General features: G+C 42.2%; 2 protein-coding genes across 7 annotated transcripts in view; one reads left to right on the forward strand and one right to left on the reverse strand.

The window, feature by feature from the left end:
• Positions 1–248: 248 nt before the first annotated feature.
• Positions 249–957, forward strand: PDHB (pyruvate dehydrogenase E1 subunit beta). The gene is given in 4 exon segments (NM_001245636.1): positions 249–389; positions 544–651; positions 723–785; positions 869–957. Coding segments are annotated over 4 exon segments (375 nt in total). The 5' UTR covers positions 249–257; the 3' UTR covers positions 941–957.
• Positions 958–4,503: 3,546 nt separating this feature from the next.
• The window catches only part of PXK (PX domain containing serine/threonine kinase like), a 33,056-nt gene continuing 14,734 nt past the window's right edge, over positions 4,504–22,825 (reverse strand). The window contains exons 5-19 of one of the 6 annotated variants that reach the window (XM_072934701.1): positions 22,247–22,324; positions 21,999–22,072; positions 21,103–21,177; positions 20,168–20,272; positions 19,908–20,009; positions 19,093–19,254; positions 17,711–17,828; positions 17,244–17,322; positions 15,028–15,076; positions 14,185–14,262; positions 13,694–13,780; positions 13,011–13,080; positions 12,075–12,134; positions 8,439–8,520; positions 5,467–5,604 (exon numbers count right to left, since the gene is read on the reverse strand). In XM_072934701.1, coding sequence (XP_072790802.1) covers positions 8,465–8,520; positions 12,075–12,134; positions 13,011–13,080; positions 13,694–13,780; positions 14,185–14,262; positions 15,028–15,076; positions 17,244–17,322; positions 17,711–17,828; positions 19,093–19,254; positions 19,908–20,009; positions 20,168–20,272; positions 21,103–21,177; positions 21,999–22,072; positions 22,247–22,324 — 1,193 coding nt within the window. In that variant the 3' untranslated portion in view covers positions 5,467–5,604; positions 8,439–8,464. Of the gene's footprint in view, positions 5,605–8,438; positions 8,521–8,790; positions 8,826–12,074; positions 12,138–13,010; positions 13,081–13,693; positions 13,781–14,184; positions 14,263–15,027; positions 15,077–17,243; positions 17,323–17,710; positions 17,829–19,092; positions 19,255–19,907; positions 20,010–20,167; positions 20,273–21,102; positions 21,178–21,998; positions 22,073–22,246; positions 22,325–22,825 lie in introns of those variants that run through there. The other 5 variants (XM_072934700.1, XM_030283416.4, XM_030283414.4 and 2 more) reach the window with 5 other exon arrangements.

The raw sequence follows: 22,825 nt of genomic DNA on the forward strand, positions 1-22,825 counted from the left end.
CCGCGCGTTCCCGCCGCCCACGGTCCGCCCGGCGCTCGGGCGCGTCCCCGCGAGCGCGTCCCCGCGGGGCTGCGCGCGCCCGGCCGGGGCCGCGGGGGGCCGTGCGGGCGCGCGGCCCCGCGGGGATCCCCGCGCGGCCCCGGTGCCGGAAGTGGCGCAGGAGGCCGCGCGCCTCTCGCCGCCGTTCGCGCGGCGCGGGCGCTCTCGCGAGAGGCGGGGGCGGGGCGGGCGGTGCAGGGCGAGAGGACACGGGCAAGATGGCGGCGTCTGCCCTGCGGCACCTGGCGCTGCGCGCCCGCCCGGCCCCGCACGGCCGCGGCGCCCGCACCCCGCTCCTGCGGCTCCCGCAGCGCCGGGGGCTCCGCCTCTCCGCGCCCGCCGCCATACAGGTAGCGGGGAGCGCTGCCGCCCGAGCGGGGCTCGCGCCCCTCAGCGAAGGGTCTGGCCCCGGGGCGGGCGGGCGGTGAGGGAACTTGGGCCCTGGGCCGAGGTGACTCCCGGCGTGAGGGGAGCGTGTCCCCGCTCAGCCCGCCTGTCTCGCAGGTGACGGTGCGGGACGCGCTGAACCAGGCGCTGGATGAGGAGCTGGAGCGGGACGAGCGCGTCTTCCTGCTGGGCGAGGAGGTGGCACAGTACGATGGCGCCTACAAGGTACGAGGGAGGCGTTGGCGGACAGGGAAAGGGCCTCAGGCGGGCGCTGACTCCCTTCTCCTGCCCTGCAGATCTCCAGGGGTCTCTGGAAGAAGTACGGGGACAAAAGGGTGATCGACACCCCGATATCCGAGGTAAGGCTGCCCTCTCGCCTACCGTGGTGATCCCTCCATCAGCTGCTCCCTGGTGCTTATCCCTTGGTTTTCCTCTCTTTCAGATGGGCTTTGCAGGAATCGCTGTTGGTGCTGCTATGGTTTGTACATTTGCATTTCTCTACTTCTGGTTTTAAAGATTAAACTTTTTATGTCAAATAGCATATTTCATGCTTTTATGTAAAAAACCATATTTCAATACATTTAATAGGCAGGGTTGAGACCAGTGTGTGAATTCATGACGTTCAACTTCTCCATGCAAGCAATCGACCAGGTGATCAACTCTGCTGCCAAGACCTGTTACATGTCTTCAGGATCCATCTCTGTTCCCATCGTGTTCCGGGGTCCCAACGGCGCCGCGGCCGGCGTGGCTGCCCAGCACTCGCAGTGCTTCGCCGCCTGGTACGGCCACTGCCCCGGCCTCAAGGTCGTCAGCCCCTGGAGCTCGGAGGATGCCAAAGGGCTGCTGAAAGCATCCATCCGGGATGATAATCCAGGTGAGCCCGGAGGTCGTAGCAATACCTGGCACTCGATCCTAAGGAATGGCTGGTTTTCCCCACAAAAACAAAGATTGGTTAAACCCTAAAGCACTCAAGGTTGATTGGTGGCAATTGTAGGGTGTGTAAAAAGACACAGAGGGATTCAGCTTTCCCTAACAGTCCCCTCCATGCTAACACTAGAGTGATTTTGTGCTGCTGCCAGGTGCACAGTTTTAGTGCTAGTTTGGTATCAACCAGGAAACCTGGAAGCATTTATAAATCTACCATAAAGGGTTTAAAAAGGGTGAAGATGCGTTAGGAGGATTATATTATTATATTCCTGCATATATAGTGCCTATATAACTCAATTTTACAAATCATGAGATTTAAATGATAAATTCAGAATTTCCTTATTTAAGAGCAGGGCAATGTTTGATATTCATTTTTTCACAAACAGTAATTAAAAGTATGAGATCTTTCTAAAAATAGTGATTGTACTGTCATGTACCAAAAGTAAAATAGCTCACCTCATTCCAGAGTAGTTGTAGAAGTTTTTTTAAATATTTCATTATTGAAGTAAAGACAGATTTACTTTTTTTAAAATTTCTTCCGTAAACATAGTCCTCACTCCCTTGTTGCCTGGGTGGGTTTACTATCCTGAGCTGCAGGACTGTTAGCGGTCAGTGCAGGCCTGTGCCTGCAGGTGTCCATGCTAATCAAAGTATGTTTCCTTCTAGTTGTGATGCTGGAAAGTGAATTACTCTATAGTGTTCCCTTTGAAATGTCTGAACAGGCACAGTCAAAGGAGTTTGTTATTCCCATTGGAAAAGCTAAAATAGAAAGGCAAGGTAAGCTGAGAATGCATTTGTTTCCTTATTAATTGACATGCTTGGAGACTTTCTAACCTTTGGCTATTCAGGGTACTGCTATCATGGGGCAAAGGAAAGTATTTCAGATATTCTTTTATCCAGTAGTGTGGTTTCGTGTTCTGTTGCCTTTACAAGGAAATATTACCTGATTGTCCATATCTCAGCTTAAACTATACTCTTCTAAAAGATTCCATAAAGGATTTGTTCTGTAATGTAGAAAAAAGCTTTAAATCTCAAGAGATTTTTTTCTACCACTTGTTTCTGTTCTAGGAACTCATGTTACATTAGTAGCACACTCAAGACCCGTTGGCCATTGTTTGGAAGCAGCTGCTGTACTTTCCAAAGAAGGTGTAGAGTGTGAGGTGAGTGGGGTTTGGGTTACTTTTCTATATCCCTGAAGTGGGGGAAAAAAGTAGCATTTTCTTGTTGAAGTGCTGCAAAACTACAAGGGTCTTAATGCTTGCAAGTGCCTTGACAGCATGTGCCTTTCACGTTTCTGAGTTAGGGATCTTTGTCTTTGGAGTCAGAACAGCTGGAAGTGCTGAAGGGCCCTGTACCCCAGCAGAGGTGACTGAAGGCTCAGATCAGAGCCAGGATCACACTCTCCCTCCTCCCCAGGTTATAAACCTGCGAACCATTCGGCCGATGGACATCGAAACAGTGGAAGCCAGCGTGGTCAAGACAAACCATCTGGTAACCGTAGAAGGAGGTTGGCCCCAGTTTGGAGTAGGAGCTGAAATCTGTGCCAGGATCATGGAAGGTACTCAGTTTCACAGCACATTGATCTCATTCCCTATTCTAAATCCTGATTATTCTTGATGAAGCCAGGCAAAAGCAGAGTTACAGGTAACATCAGATGAGCTGGAGCTGTCTTGCTCGAGATTTTCATAGGGTGGGTGACCAAACCCCAGAGTGCATGAACACAAACAAGCCAGAATGCTGCCTTCTGGAATATTAAATTGTTTAAATAGAGTAACATTCAGAAATTGAATCAAGATAAAACCATAGTACTTGGCAACCTGACACTGTCTTCTGTTTCAGGACCTGCCTTTAACTACTTGGACGCTCCAGCTGTGCGTGTCACCGGTGCTGATGTCCCCATGCCTTACGCAAAAATCCTAGAGGATAACAGCATACCTCAAGTGAAGGATATAGTATTTGCAGTGAAAAAAGCTTTGAATATATAAGCTGTAAATAGATGTTTTAAAATCCTGCTCTACAAGGCATTCTTGGTCTTGGGCATGTTGTATGCATAATTTCTGTTGTGTAAGCTCCGTGATCTTTTGTACAGTGGGGAAAGTATAATGACCTCCTAAAATATTTATATAGGGTAACCCCCCCAAGCCACACTTCCTATATGCAATGTGGTAATGCTTGTTTGTTCAACAGTACAGCTGGGTTAGTGCTACTGTTTGTGGAGAAACCCTGTTCTAAATTCAGAGTGAGGGAAAAATCCTCTCTTTTTGCTTGGCTTGTAAGTACCAGAGGCGCTGTGTTGAACCTGCTGCAGCAGTGATTGAGTGCAGAGCTGCAGAGAGCAAGAGCAGGCCTCGAATGCTGTACAGCTGCAGGAGCCTGTGGTTGCAAGGCTCATTAAATTGGAATGATCAGGCTGAGCACTGAAGCCCAGCCCATCAGGGCAGCAGTTCACTGCAACTCTGAGCAGAGGCTGCGGCAGCCCAGGGGCTGGGTTCAGAGATGGTGGCTGTTTGAAGAGCACTGCACATGCAGAAAGGTTTCTGAACAAGAGCTTAAATAAAGATCCTGAACCTTTCCTCTATGTGATGGGAAACAATACCTAATTTTTCTTTACTAGCTGCCACATAACGGTGATGTAAAAAAAAAAAAAAAAAAGTGCCCAGATGCTTTGCTTTTACTACTCCAGTTTTTTTGTGGGTTTTTTTTTTTTTTTTTTTTTTTTTGAACTCCCAACCTGGGCTGACAACAGCACAGTCTTGCTATCGTTCTTGCAGTGCAACATGAATTAGTGTATTCAGCTGCACTGAGCCTAAGCAGCAGGTGTGTGGGCTGTGTATGAAGAGCTAGGACACATTCAGAGCAGCCTTTTGCAGATCACTGCATCCCAGGGAGCTCTGCCAGGCTTCCCTCAGCAGCTTCTGGTACAGAGGGAAAGCTGCCTTGAGGAGCCTGTGCAGCAGGGTCTGCTCTGCCCCTCAGGTAAATGTGGGGAGAGGATCTGTAAGCAGACAGAAGAGCTTGGGTCCTGTTTTTGAAGAGCCAGGAATACTTCCCAGGGTATTTCCTTTAGCAGAGGTGCTGCTCAGTTCTTGGGAGGTCTGGCTTGGAGGTTGAATCCCACTGGAACATATCCACCACATGCTGCTGAAGGAATTCCATTAACATTTTAATAAAAATGACTGAATATCACAGGTTACATGAAACTTTGTACAGACATTCTCTGCATAGTAACAAACACTGATGTACTTGAATTTAAAAAAATGGATTATCTATAATCCTTTAAAGTGCAATTTGTTTAAGGTTTTAAATCAAAAAGGATCTTTCAATAAAGTTTAAATGATAGAATTAACTCAAAGTAACTTTTCATTTAATTAAATCAACAATAACATCCCAGTGCCCTATAGCCTCCCACTTCAACTGCTTCCTCATTTAAAAACACTTTCCCCTAGAGCTGCAGGTAGGATGTCCATTTAAACAAGCTTCATGAGACAGCATTTTAACTCCACCAGCAAACATGGTGGGAATAAGATTTAATTCTCCAGTTCCCTCACCTGTGCAGTACGTTTTAAGGGTTGGATTATGTAAAACATTGTTGACTCCATGCAGCAAGAATTAAGATGAGTTACAAGTGCATGAAAAGAGTTGAAAAACTGAGCAGACTAAAACTACATTCCTGTCATTTGAAAAATGGGGTGGAATGGAGCTAGGAAAAATGCATTTATTTACCATCATCATGGTGATTCCTATTTTCAGATTTTTTAAATTCAGCTGTATAGGAGTTGCTTACCCCTGAAACTGTAGCTAGAGAACACAGTTCTTGCAGCCAAGTAGAGACCAGAGTACTTTATGCCAGCATGGCAAAGCAACTCGGGCAGAGCAGTGCTGTCCCTCAGGAACGCTGAAACCCGGGAGAAGGGAACCCGGGAGAAGGGAACCCGGGAGAAGGGAACCCGGGAGAAGGGAGCTGCAGCTGCTGTGTGCTGGTGGGTCCGTTGCTGGTCAGGAGGGTCAGCACAGGAGGGGGAGAGGGAATTGAATCCTGCAGTGACCAGTGGCCTCAGCTGATCCTGGGAGCACTGTAGTCGCACGTCTGTGTTCTCTTCAGAGTTCCTTTCTGGAAGTTTTGAATGGAGCTGAGCAAGGCTCCCCGGCCTGCGCTGGGCTCGGGCCGCGCCGCGGGCACCTCTGTGCTCGGGGGAGGAGCTGCTGGCGGCGGGGGCGGCGGGGGCGGCGCTGGGGGGATGGACGATGCTCCTGAGAAGGTGGGAGAGAAGGGGGAGTTTGATTATGCCGGGGATGTCCTGCCCCAGAGGCCTGCGGCTGCTTGGCTGGATTAGTCCCATCATCCCCTGAATGCCAGTGGAGTGTGAAGAACAGAACAGATGGAAAATGCCGAAGTGATCAAATCCCTCTATCTGCAGGTGAGTCATGTCATCTGAGATGCCTCTGAAATGAAGCCTGAAGGGCCTCAGGACTCAGATGCAAAACATGACTCATGTGTGATCATGCACCAAGGAAAACAGAGATTGCTGAACGGGACTTCCCAGATTCAGCTTCTCCTTTTTGTCCCTAGTGAGGCACTTTGTTCTTTGGGATATGAACAGTAACGAAGACTGGAAGCAAATTTTACTACCTGTTCTTACTTACATAACTCACTTGACATTCCTATGAATGAAGAACCACATCACTGTAGTATCTGTGATGACCATTTCGCTTGGCCAGATTATACTTCAGTTCTACAGTCGTAACTGCAGATAGAGTTTTCTGAAAGTGTTCTACACTTCCAAAGTTCTGGCTGACTTTCTCCAAATATGTTGTAACACATGGTTGCTTTGACAGACTAAATGAATCACAACACAGTCACACACACCTCCAGCCTGCCTCTCCTGTTCCCACCAGCCACCTTTGTACTCTGTCCCTTGTTCACTTTCTGCTTCACATGCAACCTCAGCCTCCACACCCTGACTCCCTGGGAAGCCAAAGCCCACAGTGGAACATGCAGCTGGTCCAGCAGTGAGGGCCTGCATGGAGCTGTTTCCTGGCAGTTCCCATCCAGGCAAGTGGCTTCCCTCTTTTACCCCAGGCACTCTCCCAAGCACCCTGATCTTGTGCAGCTCTGCTGCTCAAGTCAAATAATAAGGGGCTTATCTTGTTTCATATTTTGGAAGGAGTAGGACCATAATTATTAATATCCTGGTACTACTCAGCAGCGAATCTGAACTATCTAGAGCATGAGTTATGCCATAGGAAGACTGAAGAGACAAATGACACCTATTAACACTTGCTTCCAGTAGCTCTGACCTACAAAGAGGAATATACTGGTAAGTAGCAAGAACTGTGATACTGGGCAAGGTAAAACAACATTAAGGCAACCAAGAGACTGTTGTTCCTGAAGTAGAACTGCTTGGTAGAAGTGAGCAAATTCAAGTAATTATCTAACATTATGCCACTGACTCAAAAGAGATTTGATGAAGGATAAAGCTCAGCTACAGAAAAAAAGCAGATAAAAGTTCTCCATGCTCCATTTGTCTCTCAATTCCTTATCAACAATTGTCCTTAGACTAACAAGTAACAGTAAAAACAGAACTGGTGTTATTAAAACAAGCAGTTATACTAGATAAAAGACATCATTCAAAACTCTCATTTTCTATCCATACCAGTCTTTGAAGAAAGACTTTTCCCATATGAGAGCAAGCTCAAAATGCAGAGTATTCACATAAAGCATTCAATTTTGCCAGTATACATTTATATGTGCTGTGACTGTAGCTCTTCCAGCTCTTCAGGAGAAATTCTCATTGGCATGAAAGCCTTCTGCGAAAACAAAGCTTTGAAGTACACACTGAGCTCATCTTCACTCCCTTCCTTTCCAGAGGAAATACTCAAGTTCTAATAGAAATACCAGAGATCAACTGAAACAGTTTAATCTGCCTGTTGCATGTAGATCAACTGCTTTCTGAAGTAACCAAGACTTTACACAATGGCAGCACAAACTGAAATAAATTGCATAGTGGGGCCTTCTAACTTAGACAAATCTGCTTTTTACACTTGCCAAAGATGTACATCAATTTATGGTTAGAAATGCTGACAAAACAATCCCAGCATTAGAGTCCTGTTTCTCTCGTGGAAGGAGGCCAGGAGAGAAAAACTTGGCCAAAGGAAGAACAAGACCAAGAACAGTCCAAGTACCCATTTAGTGGTTGAAGTGGTCAGGGCAGGACCCTGCACCAGCTTACCTCCAGACAGATCAGGTAAACTGCTCTGAAAGCACCAAGAGCAGCTAAGCACAAAAGAAATGGCATCAAAGAGATGCAAGAACTGCAGAAACAAAGACAAGATTTTTGTCTGGAATTGCAAGGTGAAAGAGACTATGCAAGTAGTTGCACAAGGTGCAATAGGGAATGACCATGAAAGCAGTGGCCAGAGAATACACACACAGGGGAAAACAGACACAAAATGCTTGGATCACTAAGTATTAGTAGCCAAAATTCCATGTGTTATCTTCAACTTTTGGCCTGGTTATTTTACAGGAGTAGAAAAGACAGGAAAATAGGGGCAGAGATCACCTTTCTTCCTGGAAAATTGTTAAATTCCTCAGGACTCGCTATTATTGAAATTGAGCTGTTGACACTATCATGTAGTTAAACTCTTGGGAAACTGGTAACAGAGAATTACACCCTTACACTTGAGCTCTGCTGTAAGACATAAATACATGCAGGGTTCAGAATGGCATCTCACTAGCTATGGGTATTACATACTGAACCTATTAATTAAGAGCATGATTCAAAAATCTTCAAATCCATTCACTTCAGTTAGGTCATCAACACCAAGCTGTCCTTCCCTTCTTGACACGAGTGGTGCAAAAGAAATCCCAGTTCACACACATGCATTCATACACATTTACATCTACAGATGAAAGTGTTCTGCCCTACAATGAAATATTTTCCTGTATTTGCTAGAAAAACCATTTGAGACAAATGCTTAGCTATTACTAGGCCCTTCCAATACATATGTTGAGGGACATTGCCTGCAAACACACATTTTATTCATTCATGCAGTTTTAAGAATAAAACACTCAAACAAGAACTTACCAAGGGTTTTTACAGGGACATTTTTGTTAAAAGAGTGTGTTAAAAGGAATAGGAAGTAAATCAGATGCTGTAAACTTGATGCCTGAATTGAAACAAAAACTTAATTATGAATTTAAAGTGACAGCAATTGTGCAAACAGCATTAAAAACTTGGCTGAGAATGGGATGTGAACAAAGAAAATAATTTTAGCGATAGTTTTTAAAGATGCTGTATTTCATTAAAATAATCTGTAAGAACATTCAGATTTTTTTTCTTCCATTCCCTCCCAATACTAAGCAACTTCAAGATTTGCATCCAGCTTTCCCATTCAGAAACAGAGCATCTTTAAAGAGATAAATCAGCATTAGCTTACTTTTCTGAAAATTCACGTTCAAAATGATGCATGCTCTATTGAAGACAGCAGAGAAAAAGAGAGGACACAAGTTAATCATCCAGTTCTCGTGTCAAAGTAAGAAAAACATACTGTTAGCTGAAAAGTTAGTACAGAAGTCAATACATTCTTACTCACTGACAAATATGAGGACAGTAAGTTGACTATTTCATATTACATTTTATAATACTTCATTCAATTCTGAAAAGTGAACCACAATTTTCCATGCTCTAAACATTATTATACTTGATCAACAAATACAACATACATGCTTTCGGTTGCACATGCCATAATTCAAGCTCTACTGGATTAAAGTGCATTTTGAGAGATTTAGAAAGAAATCTGCAGAAAGATTAGCCACAGAAGACGAAATCCATTCAGTTCAAGAAACACTTCCTGCTGTATTAACACCTGTATTCACACTTGTGGTCAGAGACACTCAGAAAAAGCACTTCCTAAAGCATTCCAACTGTTTTACAGGAAGGTGAGGGGCAGGAAACATGCACCATATGGCTGCCAATGAAACATATGTCATACTGAAGGATTCAGAACAACTGGCACAGAAAAAGATTGTTAAGTTCAATTCTTTAACTATTCCTACAGGGAAGTCCAGAGAAGCAAAAGTGACACTCTCCAAATTGTTCTCTGTTGAAAGATCTTGCTGCATCTTACAGGCTTATCTGATTAAGAAAATATTCAGTGAAATGTTAAATAACCCATACCACACTGTTCTGCACCCCTTCTGATCCTAGCCACTGCTCACAGCCACAAAGAAAATGAATGGATTTTCCCAGCAGAAGCAAAGAATTGTGGAGGAAAAAAAGAACCACACCGGGAGAATGTTAGAAACACAGGATGTTATATAAGAGTCACTTGCATGATCTAACAATGTATTTCAAACATGTTATTTAGCCAAGTACCTGCAACACCACCAGCCCAAAAGGTTCTCAGCAGTGGGAACAGCCCATAAGAGCCTACATTTCCAGAGGCACCTTTCCCCTCCGAGCAGGCCGTGCTCTCAGTCCTACAGCTGCAGCTGCCATAAGACAGCAGAAGCCAACCATCGTTTTATTCCTCAGTCTGTTTTCCATCAATTCTCCCAAGCACTCTGCTGCAAGCCAAGCCTCACAGGGCTTTTGTTGAGGGACAAAGAACCTCTCAACATGTAAGAAACCCCCTGCATGAGGTTCCTTCCCCAGGCATGTCAGCCTGGAGCCCGTTCCCCTTTGGTCAGTGTCTCTCCCTCTGCACACACCCACACTATGTATGACCAGTTACAGGCCAGGATGAGAGCAGACACTTCTCTTGAGGGCACTTTTCCCCACCAGCCTTAGTTCTGCTGTGGAATTGTATCAGCAGGATGCTCTGAGAGGCCCCACTTCTAACACAGCCATACCAAACTAGACAGACTGAAAGCCTCAATGCCTTTTTTAGAATCATCTCACCACACTGACACCCACGAGCAATTTTGGTACAGAGGTAAATATCCTTAGTAAGTACAAGGAAATTAGAAGAGAGAAATGCAAGCTACAGATGCATCACTTGTCACAAACAAGGTCCTACCATGGGACCAGTGTGTCTTTCCTCAAGGCAGTAAAAGCAGACTTGCTTAGAACAGCTAAAACTACAACACCGCTGGTGAAAAAAAAAATCTAGTTTTCTCTCAGAATTAATATCTGAAATTTCTTCTACAAATTCTACTCACAAAAGCATTCCTGAACATGTGACACTTGGCTTTACACCTCATAAACAGCATCCAAGCCACTGGCTCACTAAGGCACCTCCAGTGTGAGGATGGGTACAAGCACCATGTCAGACAGGGCTGATCCCCACAAGTCATCAGGAGCACACTGCCACAAGATGACCAACAGACACACTGTGACAATATGGTTTGGACTGAGACAAGCTTTGAGCACCAACCTGAGCTATTTGAATCCACATCTGCACATGAACCTGCATCTCATGCTTAAAACTTGAAAAAGCTTTCAACCAAGTTCCAACAAGTCCAAGTCAGAACATAACTAAACAGTAGTTTTATAGGGGAAAAAATGCTTTCTATACATCTGTCCTTTTGGAGCCACGTTTCAGCTACATCCTTATGGAAGCCCTGGCAGGACTGGCAACAAATTCTCTAGATCACAGTCAGTGCATCCAGAGAATAGCACTGTTACTGTGCTACACAGTAACAGTCATTATCTTGCTTAGGTTAACTGGGTTAGTCCCTACAATACACACTTCTCATGCCCTCAACTTGAAGGAGAAATTACTAATTTGAATTTCAGCATGACTGATTTGAATTACATCACACAGACTGCAGTGTCATTTGAAAGACTATGCACAGCAAAGACAAATTTGATTTCATTGTTTTGGTTAATGACTTGTGCTATGGAGAAAGTTCCTGGGACTAGAAATCCTATGGCAAGAGTCACCATAAAAAATGGCAATGCCATGGGCTGCTTCCCCTCTAGAAATGTATTCTGTTAATATCTTTTACTATTAATATTGGCCAGTGTTCCTCTTCCAGTCTTTTAGACTGAAGCATATCCACTACTGCTCAATATTCAGATTTGTAATTAAACTTTCAGAGTATTTCTATTGCCCACTCAAGCAGATTCTTCACCACTTCCTACCCCTGTCTTAAACATTAGCAAGCCACCCAGTAAACTGAAAAACATAACTGGCCAAAAATAATAAAGATACTATTTTTACCCAAATCTGTCTTGTTTCTAGATTTTTTTTCTACAAAAACTCTACTGGGTTATCAATGGTGTGTAGCAGAACTGGGGAGATTTATGAAGCTTAAGCCACCAAATTTGTCACACCTAAAATTTCTGAAAATAAATCACAGCAGTACAGGAATAAAAAGAACGAAGAAACAAGGGATGAACAAGCAGTATTTCAGAGTCAACAGACCATTAACACCAAAACAAATGCATACTGCAACATGAGGCCCAAAAACAATGCCTGGAAAGTTGCAATGTGGGTAGGCCTGGAGTAATACAGACTTTGAAGCAAGCAGGTACACCCTGGGTAAATCATGCCATGTGTATCTCAGAAAGGTTATAGTTACAAAATAGGTTCTCTGTGACCTCAGAAAATAGCACATGCCCACACTCAGGCTGCCACAAGGTAACTGACATCTCGGTGCTCCATCCTTGAAAACATCATCTCTTGATCATCCTTGGGAATAACACCTCCGCTGAGGGGCAGAGGGGATAAAAAAACAACATAAAAAAGATAAAAACTGTAATGATTCTTGAACGTACCTGCTGTGGAGGGTGGAGTGGGGGATGATGGAGATGTTAAAGGGGAACTCGCCCCAGAGCCTGCTGAATAAAACAACAGTCAAGTAACTACAGCTGTGACACAGCAGTTCAACACAGACAATACAGACTGCTAGAAGCAGGCCAACTTTATTGATGGAAAATCTAATCCTCCTTGCACATCTTAGGAAATATACTCATTCATAGCAACAGTGGCTTTACAGTAGAGAGTATGAGAGAAGCCCCAAAGACATAGGAAATGCACTCAATATTTCTCAGTGGGAAACATTTCTGTTGCTTAGGTTGTTAAGTACATCATACAAATTCTGTTCACCTTAAGAGCTGTGCCAATGCATGGGTGGCACCCCATCTCTCCTAAGAGATGATTTTCAGTCAGTTGCTGTACTCCACAACAAGCTGGTTTTGGACACATTTTAGCCAAACAAATCAACTCTGGTAATCTGTTCATTCCATAGTACCAACCACACCTTTTAACTAAATGAAAAGTTGTCAAAGGCTCTGTTGTTTTAAAATTTGGCACTGAAGGAGCAATTAATTCATCTTAACACCTTACTATGTAATACAGATCACCAGAAACTCTCCCTGAAGACTGCCTTATTTAATGGCCCAAGTAATGGACATTGTTGTTATTCAACTCAAATATCAAACACAATGAAGAGACCGATAATTTATTTCAGGAATGGGGCATAGAAGAGAGGAGACATTACTTTAAATTAGGCAGCTGAAAATATAAAATTGACAATATTCTTAAGCCCTCAATTTTACTTATTATTAAATACATAAAAACAGTGGTACCAGGCTTTGGCAGTCAAATATGTAAAGTGTTGGTAATCCCAAATCTCTTCAGAGCGAAAATGACAGTAATAAGAATAAAACTGACATAGCTGTGCAGAAGCAAATTCCTCTCTCTGTAGTTACCTGAGTTATTTGAGTTGCTGTATTTGGCTGAGTGTTCTTCCCCGCTTTCATTGGCAGAGCGCTTTGACTTCTTTAAAAGGGAGCAGAGGAAATGGAAGATAGGAATGAACAATAACTTCTATGGCAAGAATTGAACTGACACACAGATTTGTAACAGCCATCCACTGTATCACACAATGTTTTTCAATGCTCAGCATCCCCTTCCCCACACCCAGCACACGCTGATGTGGTTACAAGAGCAGCACGGCTGTTTTGTGCTCAAATAACTCCAGCCAGGCCCCAGGGAACTCCAGTGCCCCCTGACCACAAGGGAAAGGAAGGAAACTGAGACACACACACGTCCCTTCCCAGAAAAGAAGAGGAATGCACACAGTGCTGCAGGCTCCAACACCTCCCCAGGGAGTGGGACAGAGCAGAGCATCTGGGTGTGAGCTGTTAACCAAGACTGGTCTCATACAGCAACCTCAAACAGGCTGCACCAATCTGCAAGTCAGCTACCACTGTAACTTAAACTTTTAGTAAATCTATTCCCTAGCTAAAGAAGTGAAAACAACCAGGAAGTAATACAGAAAAACATAGGAAGGAGTACAGTCATGTACAGATGGCTAAACCTGTGCACGGTAAACATTACAAAAATAAACACATATTTTTCTGTGGAAGAAACCTATTTAAAGATTGCTTACTTTTCGTGCCAAGATCTTCCTTTTCTTTTTTTCTTCTTCAGAGCCATGATGAGATTGAGCTCTTGTCAACCTTCTGTGCTGGTGAATCTGCAAAATTAAGGAAAAAATAGAAAAAGACCATAGTAGGATCTCAAATGTTTGAAAACTATGTTTGGGATACAAGAAAACACACTGTAGTCACTGTGTAGGTTTGGGTTTCCTTTTTCATTTCTAGCCTTTCCCTCTGGTAGAGATGGAGACTTGTACTGAAGTTAAAATGATCCTCTAACTTGGGAGCCACTACCTGTGAAACTGCACCTCTTAAAATAGTGAAATGCCATACAGTTAACAGCTGTGATATAACTCCTCATATTGCATTTTTGGGAAAGTAAATCTGCTGGTGAAAGCCTTTATTACTCAAAATCACTTTTGAGTAAAAAGTCACTTTCTGCATGTAAAAGTGATAAGAGGAGATGAAATGTCTGTAGGAAATGAAGAAATATAGACATTACCAATTTCTGTTCTTCTGTTAATCGCTTTTCTATGCATTCCTTGGAGATTTTCAATGCCTCTTTTAGCTTAGTAGGAATCTAATACAGAATGGGGAACAAAATCATAGCACAAAACGTGATAAAGGAAAGCACAACTTCACTGATCAAAATTCACCCACCATACATCTGATGACATTTCTCATCTAAAGCCCCAAGATGTGACATTATTCTTTTAGTGAAACAGAAAGAAGACTCTAGATGCATGTTTTTCTACTCCAAATCTAGCAACACATCAGCAGGGACAAAGAAACACCAAACCCTGGAAGGGATACTCTAAATGCAAGGACAGATAACTACTTTGAGACTCCAGTCACATCCCCAAATTTCTATGAGGCTGACAACACAAGACACAGGGCACAAATCCTCCAGGAGAAGCACCCTGGGGCAGCTCCCCAGTGGGACCAGATGTGCCCCTGAAATGCCCCAGTGCTGGAGATGGCAGCAAGGTGCTGATGGTCTCAGGTAGCAAAACTGGCTTCCACAAGTGCTTGCAATGTGTTTCCTCTCACTGCAAGGGACCTGCAGGGCTCAGAGCCTCTGCTCAGCCAGAGCATCCCCATCAGTCACACAAATGGGCTCTGTCCAGTTCAGCAGCTGCCCTTGATCACCCTCTAAGGGAGGGGACAACGTTCCCAGGGACAGTTCTCAGGGACAACGTTCTCAGGGACAGTGTGGCAAAGGAATGCAAACACTGATGGCAACAGCCATAGAGGCAAATAAAGCCAGCTCTCCTCAACCCCCTCTGTCAATCAATAGGTAACTACCCACTTCCACAAACATCAGCAAATCAGTGTTGAACTCTACCTTAAACTGTGGTTTCTCAGAGTTTGTTAGCAGGACGTCGCTGAATAATCTGAGAGTTGACAAAGAAAAAGAAAAAAGAGGAATATTATCCCCATAGGACAGGCAAAAGAGAATGAGAATACTATTGGTACTGTACAATTAAACCCCTCTTTCTCCTCTTGCTTCTCTGTCCTCAACCCTTGGCCACAGATTTCTATGTACTGCTTTTTGTCTTCTAAGCACTGCTGTAAGATTAACAGCACCCAACCCTCAGAATGTAACCACTACTTACGGCTGAGAAAATGGTTTGTGTGAGCTATTTTGAAAGTGGATAGAACATGTACAGTTACCAAATGGAGAGAAAGGTTCTCCCCCCTCCCCCCAAAAAAAAGAATACCTTTTCCTTAAAGGTATATGGATTCTTTATTTTAAAAAAATAAAAATAAAAATAAATAAATCCAGGGACTTTATTTTAAATTTCACATAAATAAAATCACTACTCTTGTTAAAAAACTTCTCTTAGCACAACCCTTGTCTTAGAATTAACAAGGAACATGTGAAAGATCAAGTGAACTTAACATTTGAAAATATCTGCATTCTTGCCTGTCCTCTACAAAAGGCAACTAAAGCAAATATTGCAATAGTTTTGCTCTCCCCTCTAAGGTATCAGCAGAAACACCATAAGTGATTAATCCTTTTCCATTCAAAGCAAAGACACTAGAGGGCAATGGTAGTCTGAAAATAAACTGGTTAGTCCATTTCAAAATACTTTGTGCTGGAGAACATACTAGAAAACTGTCACAGAATACCTCAATCCTGGCTCCAAGATAAAAATTTCTGAGTTGCTATTCACTATGGAAAATTATCACAGGCTATACTAGAGAAAATGAATTCACATCTAGAATCAAGTTAATTCAGGAGAATGAAAAATTCAGAAATAAAGCAAATTTCAAAATACTTCAAAAATCCATGAAAGTTCATCCTTGCTTGCAGGACTTTCTGACCCTTTCAGATTACATGTTCCTCTGGTTATAATAAATATGTATTTAAATTATATTAATTGCTTTAAATTACATTAATTGCATTGCATATCTGTGTAGAACACTTTTGTAAAGATTACTGGTATGAAAATATCTAACATATCAAAGGCAGCTGGGCACAGACTGTTTATTCAACATCTTTAAACACCTGTGTATTTCAGTATTCACAGAGTTTTCCTATAGTGTTTCTACCCTGCTTACATTGTTCTCTTTACCTCGCACCTTAAAAAGCAAAGAAGGAAAGGAGAAAAAGGAATTGAAGGCTGCAGTGACTCTTCCCAACTAAGAAATCTGAACCTCAGAGCAGGCTCTAAATGCACTGCAATCTGTGCTGTACCCAGATTTAGGCATGGACAATCTGCCATTGAGGAGGCCCCAGCTACAGCATCTCACATGAAGAAATAATAAAAGAACCTCCCACCAGCACTGTGGTTCCATGCTCAGTGTGCTGGTGACATGTCACAGCATGGGGACAGCAATTTCCTGGAATGCTGTGCCCTAACAGCAGGCAGGGTGGCACTGCAGACAGGGGTGGTCCCCACTCAGTGGCACACAGACAGTCCTCCCTTCCTGCATCCTGGCCTTGTCCCCATGCCTGCCCTCATCCCTCCATGCAAACTTGAAGGGCTGCCTGTAAGGAAATTAATTCTGTCTATGCTTCAGAGAATCCCTAAGCCAGCCCTGCAAGAAAACAGACAGAACTTTCATACTACATTTCAGACCCAGAGCAGGTCTAAATGTCACTGCTGAGCAAAGCAAAAGATGTATTTTGCCAGCCCTAAGTGAACTGATAGCAAAATCTTCTGAAGTAGGCCTGAAGGGAGCATGCAAAAAGATTCCTTTTTTTTTAATCCTTTAAATCAATCTGTACATGATCTCAATCATGCTTGCATTACTTGAATGGCTGGATTAATTCAAACCCTAAATAATTAAATAAAGTGCATATGTAACAGCTCCAGCACACTGAGAGGCAAAGGAACATTAAGCAAACATATGAACAAGGGATGGGTTCTATAAAGCCTATCAAGGTTCACTTGGGACCCACCCTGTAGGGAATGCTGTATCATCCTTTCCAACAACACCCCTCAGAGATGGAGGAGCAAATCTTTCTAAAGAGGAACAAGAGCAGAAAGTTTCTTCCTCCTAAAATAATTAAAAACATTGCTATGAATATAAAACAAGTTGAACAGGACTTACGGCATCTGTAAGAGCCGTGAGACAGTTGGCATCCCATTCTTCAGAGCTTCACAAGTCAGAATGGACTCCAACACTGACACTACCAAAGAAAAAGTAAGAATGAACACATTTTTGCACAGCAGGATAGCTGCATCAACCAAGCAGTGATGAAGCTCTGTGGCATGTGGTTTTTATTATAGCATTACTATTACACACAGAAGCTTTTCAAGAATGTTAGACATGAGGCAAGGGAACCCAGGCATCTCATTACTTGTTAAACACTACCTTATCACTCAGCTAAAAAAGTTTTATTCATACACTACATGCATTTGATGAAGAACACGTTTTCTATTTGAACAAATTACTAATTCTTTCTTGTTACAGGGTGCAAAGATCTCAGGCTGCTATTTCACAACACTTCATCTTTGGTAAAGTCTAGGAGTGTACCCAGGCAGCTGTGACTGAGATGTTCTGCACTGCATACTAACCAACAAACACTGATGGAGCAGGGGGGAAGCTCTCCACTGGAATCGTGTCTGGAGGTCTTCCATACGTCATTTCATACAGCAAGTGTCCAAAGCAATGAACATCAACACCCTCTAAAGTCTGTGGGGGAACAAAGAAAAAAATCCACACCTTGTTAGTTCTTCACAACTGGTTAACCCAGTGATCTTGCATGTGAAGACAGAAAAGAGGAACCATTAAGGCAGTTCCTAACCACAACCATTTCCCTGCATAACTGTAGCTCAGACGAAATCTTCATGCTACAAGCTACAGCAGCCTCTGTTGTCTTTTTGTACAAGATGGTACAAATGGGAGAGCAGCATAGTCATGCTCTGTAAAAATGTGTGAAGTAGTAAACTCTTCACAAAGCAGTTTAGACATCTGCACAGCAACAGAAGTCCCAACCAAGCACACTTTCCTAGCTAAGTCAAACAGCAAAGAATGAGATTCATAAAATGATCAGCTGTCACTTTACAGGGAAGTAGATAAAAAGATGGGGAAAATTGCATACCAATCAAACCTAGGTGAGTCTCTTTCGCTCCTCCATACGTTCGTGCAAGCTGTACATACATGCTGATCTCCCAGACAGCATATTTCCAAGATTTCCAAATCATGTTTAAGCAGAAGAGGCTCCTCATACAGTAAGAGGTTTTGATGGCACTAACAGATGTGGACTAACCATGAACTTGTGATCATTTCTTTGACAGTACAGAACTTGTTTAGCAAGGTCAGCAAGCAGCTCTCTCATGATGCTGCACAGAATTTATTACAATGAGAGCCTAAAGGCAGGGAATGATGTTGCTGCAACAAGCCATATTTGTTTTCATATTTTTGCAGTTAGATAAATATTTTGCTTTGCAAGCCTGCAGTCAAACAGACACCCCTCAAACAAATAAAAATAACCCCTGAACAGCTAGAATCTGCAAGCATCTGATCAATTTTCACAGTCTCCACCAAAGACAAGGCTGATTACTGCTCCCAGCTAGGCACAAGTAAATAGCTGTGCTCACTGTACAGACATAAAAGTGAAACCGTAGTAGACAATATGCAAATTCCTATGAAATACAGACCAGAGTGGAAAGAGATCTTAAAACAATTGCACTTTACCTCTATTTGTGCTGGCACTGTTGTCACAAAAACACTCACCTGCACTCCCCCTCTACCTGTTCACCTTTGGCCTCAGCCTCGCTCCAGTGTGCTGCAACAGAACTGCTGTGCAGTGATTTGGAGGAAGCAAAAAGCAATTTGATGGAGTAAACTCAGATGAAAAAAAGGGGCTTGAGAGAGATTTTTTTCATTCTAGTCAGTTCTATTCTCAACCTTTGTTTGTGGAAAGATTTGCATTAATTCCTTGTCTGAACCTTACATTAATTTTCCGAAACTGTGAAAAGTACGATCGATAAAATGATGGAAGTCCCAATAAGGAATTTTCTAGATCCAGTAACTTGCAGGTATCCCCATCCAGCATCACATTGGCAGAGTGAAGATGGCCATAAGGAAAACCTTTCTCATGGAGGAATTTTAATACCTGAAAGAATTTGAATAGAGAAGCACAATCACAAGATGGTCTGATGATCTCAAGATTGTAAGATCATCACTTAAATGGTCCAATACTAAAGCAGACACATAATAAATGAGGCCCCAGTTTGGAATGCTCACTCAACTTGATCTTCTACCTACATCCTCTTTGGCTGACTATTCATTCCCATTTCACTGGTAGAACTTTTCAGAAAACAAATATTTGATGCTGATTCTCAAAGCAGGCTTATGGACACCTCCCAAAGAGATCTGGAAACTAAAACTTAAAATTCTACCGAATATGATAGTTTGAGTAAAAAAAAAATTAAAAACACACTAACAAGCATGAATTTATGGCACATGTTCTGCAAGCTATGAGTTAACTTCTTTCCCTTTTTACACAAGAAATAGCGTATATTATCACCTCTCTCCCATTTAAGCTCTCCACATACCAACTGCATTTTTTAGGGGGGGTCATATATGGTCTCACACAAATATATCTAAATTCAACTCAGCAGCATATCTCAATTTGCATTTAGCTGTGAATTCTGCTGATGATATAAAGCTTGTGTACTCAAAGCTTTGTCCACTTTCTGTAGTTAGACCAGCTGGCCTCCAAAATAATAAATCAAAAAAGCTGGTAAATAAAAGAAAAAAAATTACCTCTAATATTTGCCTTCCATATGTTTTTATTTGCTGAAGTTCAAGACCTTGAATTTTTTTAGGATTGCAATACTTCTTCAGGAATGGGTCTTTTGGCTTTGCCTTTAAAAGAAACACACGAATCAAGTACTATGCCCAGAAAAGTCATTATTTGTTTTAGTTTGCTTAGCAATTGATGGCAAACACTTTTATAAAAAACATGTATGGTCATTCCAGCATATGTTCTGCCATTTGACTTGCGGGTAGGGGGAAGATGTTACCTTATAAATGAGGTCCTTTAGTGTCCCTTTTTCACTGAATGGTCTTATAACCAGTGCTGAAGATTCGTTGGCAATGGCAAAAGTGATTTTGTAAATATAGGGATGCTACCAAAAGAAGAAACTGTAGGTAAATTTCAGATGATAGATTTTTAAATCATTTCTGTTCAATACACAAGTAAAAAATATCAGTCTGAATTGTGTATTTAAAGTAGCAAATTGGATTCTGTCAATGACAAAGAATAACTCAAATTATTCAGTTAATAACTCAAATTACCTGGAGTAAATGCAAAGAAAACTTCACAAAGACATTATTCAATTAACATACAAATTAAAAACAACAAAAAAAAATGTTTCAGCCAGTCTTTCACATGCTTAACAGCCTTAAACAGAGACTCCAGAGACTCCTTTTGGAGTCAAATGCCAGTTTTTCAGGCAGAGATGTCTACTGGATTTATAATGGGCATTTCACAGGAGCTTAAATAGTACACCCTCTATTGCAGCTCTATTAAGATGTTCCTGTCTTGAGTCCAAAGAACTGAAAAAATAACAATACTCGTTCCACTGCCTCATCCACTGCTGCCTGAGAGTATCCCAGCTGATGGATTAGCAATTACACTTAAGCAGCACTATCCTAACAGCCCGAGGTGTTGAGGAGATTAAATAAATGCTCATGATCTCACAGTACTGCACAAGAAGAAAAAATTCAAATCAACCACAACACAGAATCTCCTTTAATAATCCTGCAGGATTATTACTTGTGCTGAGAACATGTTACGTCATGGTATATGGGAAATTTAATTAAAAGGTTTGCAAACCTTTAATGAAAGCAACCCTAAAATTACAAACTATGCCAACTAGGCTACATGTGCTTTTCCAAGATCAGTCCTTGACACACACTTTCATGCTAGCAAAATTTTAAAATCTTCAGTACTCACAGAACAGGAAGAAAGAAGTTTCACAGCATACTGTAAGTCTCTGTCAGACAAGTATTTATCAGGGCCAAGATCAGCCTGGAAGTAAACAGGATAAGAATGGCATAAAAATACATGTTGCATTCCATACAGAAAATGTGATCAACGTTCTACCTTGGCATATTAGGACACATGTTTGAAGGTATATTTTGAAGAGCAAGCAAGAAAATTACACATACAAAATGAAACATGAGGAGGCTGCATAAGGCCATACAAATATCCTGACCATAAATATTACTGCCTCTTTTCTCCCACTGACCTGACATGCATTGCTACCACTGAATGAACTTTGCCAACCCTAAACTGGGGGACTGTGTACATTAGGAACTGATAAGGCACCTTCTTCCTCTGCAGCAAGAAAAACTTCCCTCCTCCCACAGGCTTTAGTGACCTCTGCTCTCCAGTGAAGTCGCACAAACAGCTGTGCTCGTACAACTAACAGGGCAGCACATTTCAGCACAGGAGCAAAATCAACTCTCATTGAGGGAGCATTTCATGCCCTGCTCACCTATTAGTTTGTCAGTACAACTAAAGGTCTGAGTAGGAAAACCCATGACATTAAAAAGGTTCATCTCATTATTTTCAGTGAGCACATTTATATTATGGTCAACAGCCATATCATTACAAGTAAAGAATCCTGAGGTGCAGGTTTGGGAACAAATGACCAGGCACAGAAAGTTCCAAACTGGGTTTGCCACCAGAGGAAAGAAAACCAAGAAATTCCACACCACACATCTACCTAAGGGCTTCCAAAGCTGTCTCAAAGCCTGAGCTCTTCAATCTCTCTCCCCATCACTCGCACGTGATAGTCAAAATCAAACTTTGAGAAAGACTTAAGAATTAAATTAAAGCATAGATACCCAGCTTAACACTAGCCGTTCCTTTGGTTGATTCTTAATTTTCATTAAGAAATATTTCTTACGTATTCGCCAACCTACAAAAAAAAGTAAAGAAAAAAGTCAGCAGGGGCTTTAATTAAACACTGCTAAATCACACAGCTTGCAGGTAGGACAAGGTCTGTAAGCAAAGACAGTATTGGAACCTTAGGACAACTCTCATAATTGGGAAAAAAATCAGAGAAGTTTTCATGCACACATGGCCTTCTTACCTATATCTTTTAACGGTTCAACTACTTCCCACTTTGGCTCTGATCGGAAGAACATTGAAACATGCTGTAAGGCAATTTCTGGAAAGAAAGAAAGGAGACAAAGAGGGAGAAAAAGAAGAAAAACATTTTAATGTTTTTAAGACACTGTATAATGTAATTATCCACATATGAGGCAAGGTCCAATGCCAGAAGGAAGCCTTCGGGAATTCAGACTAAAAGTCAGCAAAATCAATTCAAAAGAAAACCAGATAAAAATACAGTTAAAAAGCATTTGAATTTTTAACCTGGTAACTCAAATCCAGAGAGAAAACAGAGAAAGCACTGCTTGGAATACTTAGCCTACAATCTCCATTCTATCTGTACTGGATCTACATTTCCAAGTCTAAATCACAGCTCAGATTTCCCACACTAGGTGTACACAACATTAGAACACCAAATGTTTCTGCTGCATCTGTAAAAGTGCTTTTATCTCTTTGACATCCATCTATGTTGCTATTACTAAGTGTAGTTTGTGTAAACTAATTAGTTCTGTTTCACTATAGGTTATTGTGCCCTTTTCTGTGCAGGCAGAGGTATTTG

The sequence above is a fragment of the Taeniopygia guttata genome, chromosome 12 (assembly GCF_048771995.1).
Source record: "Taeniopygia guttata chromosome 12, bTaeGut7.mat, whole genome shotgun sequence".
Taxonomy (NCBI): Eukaryota; Metazoa; Chordata; class Aves; order Passeriformes; family Estrildidae; genus Taeniopygia; species Taeniopygia guttata.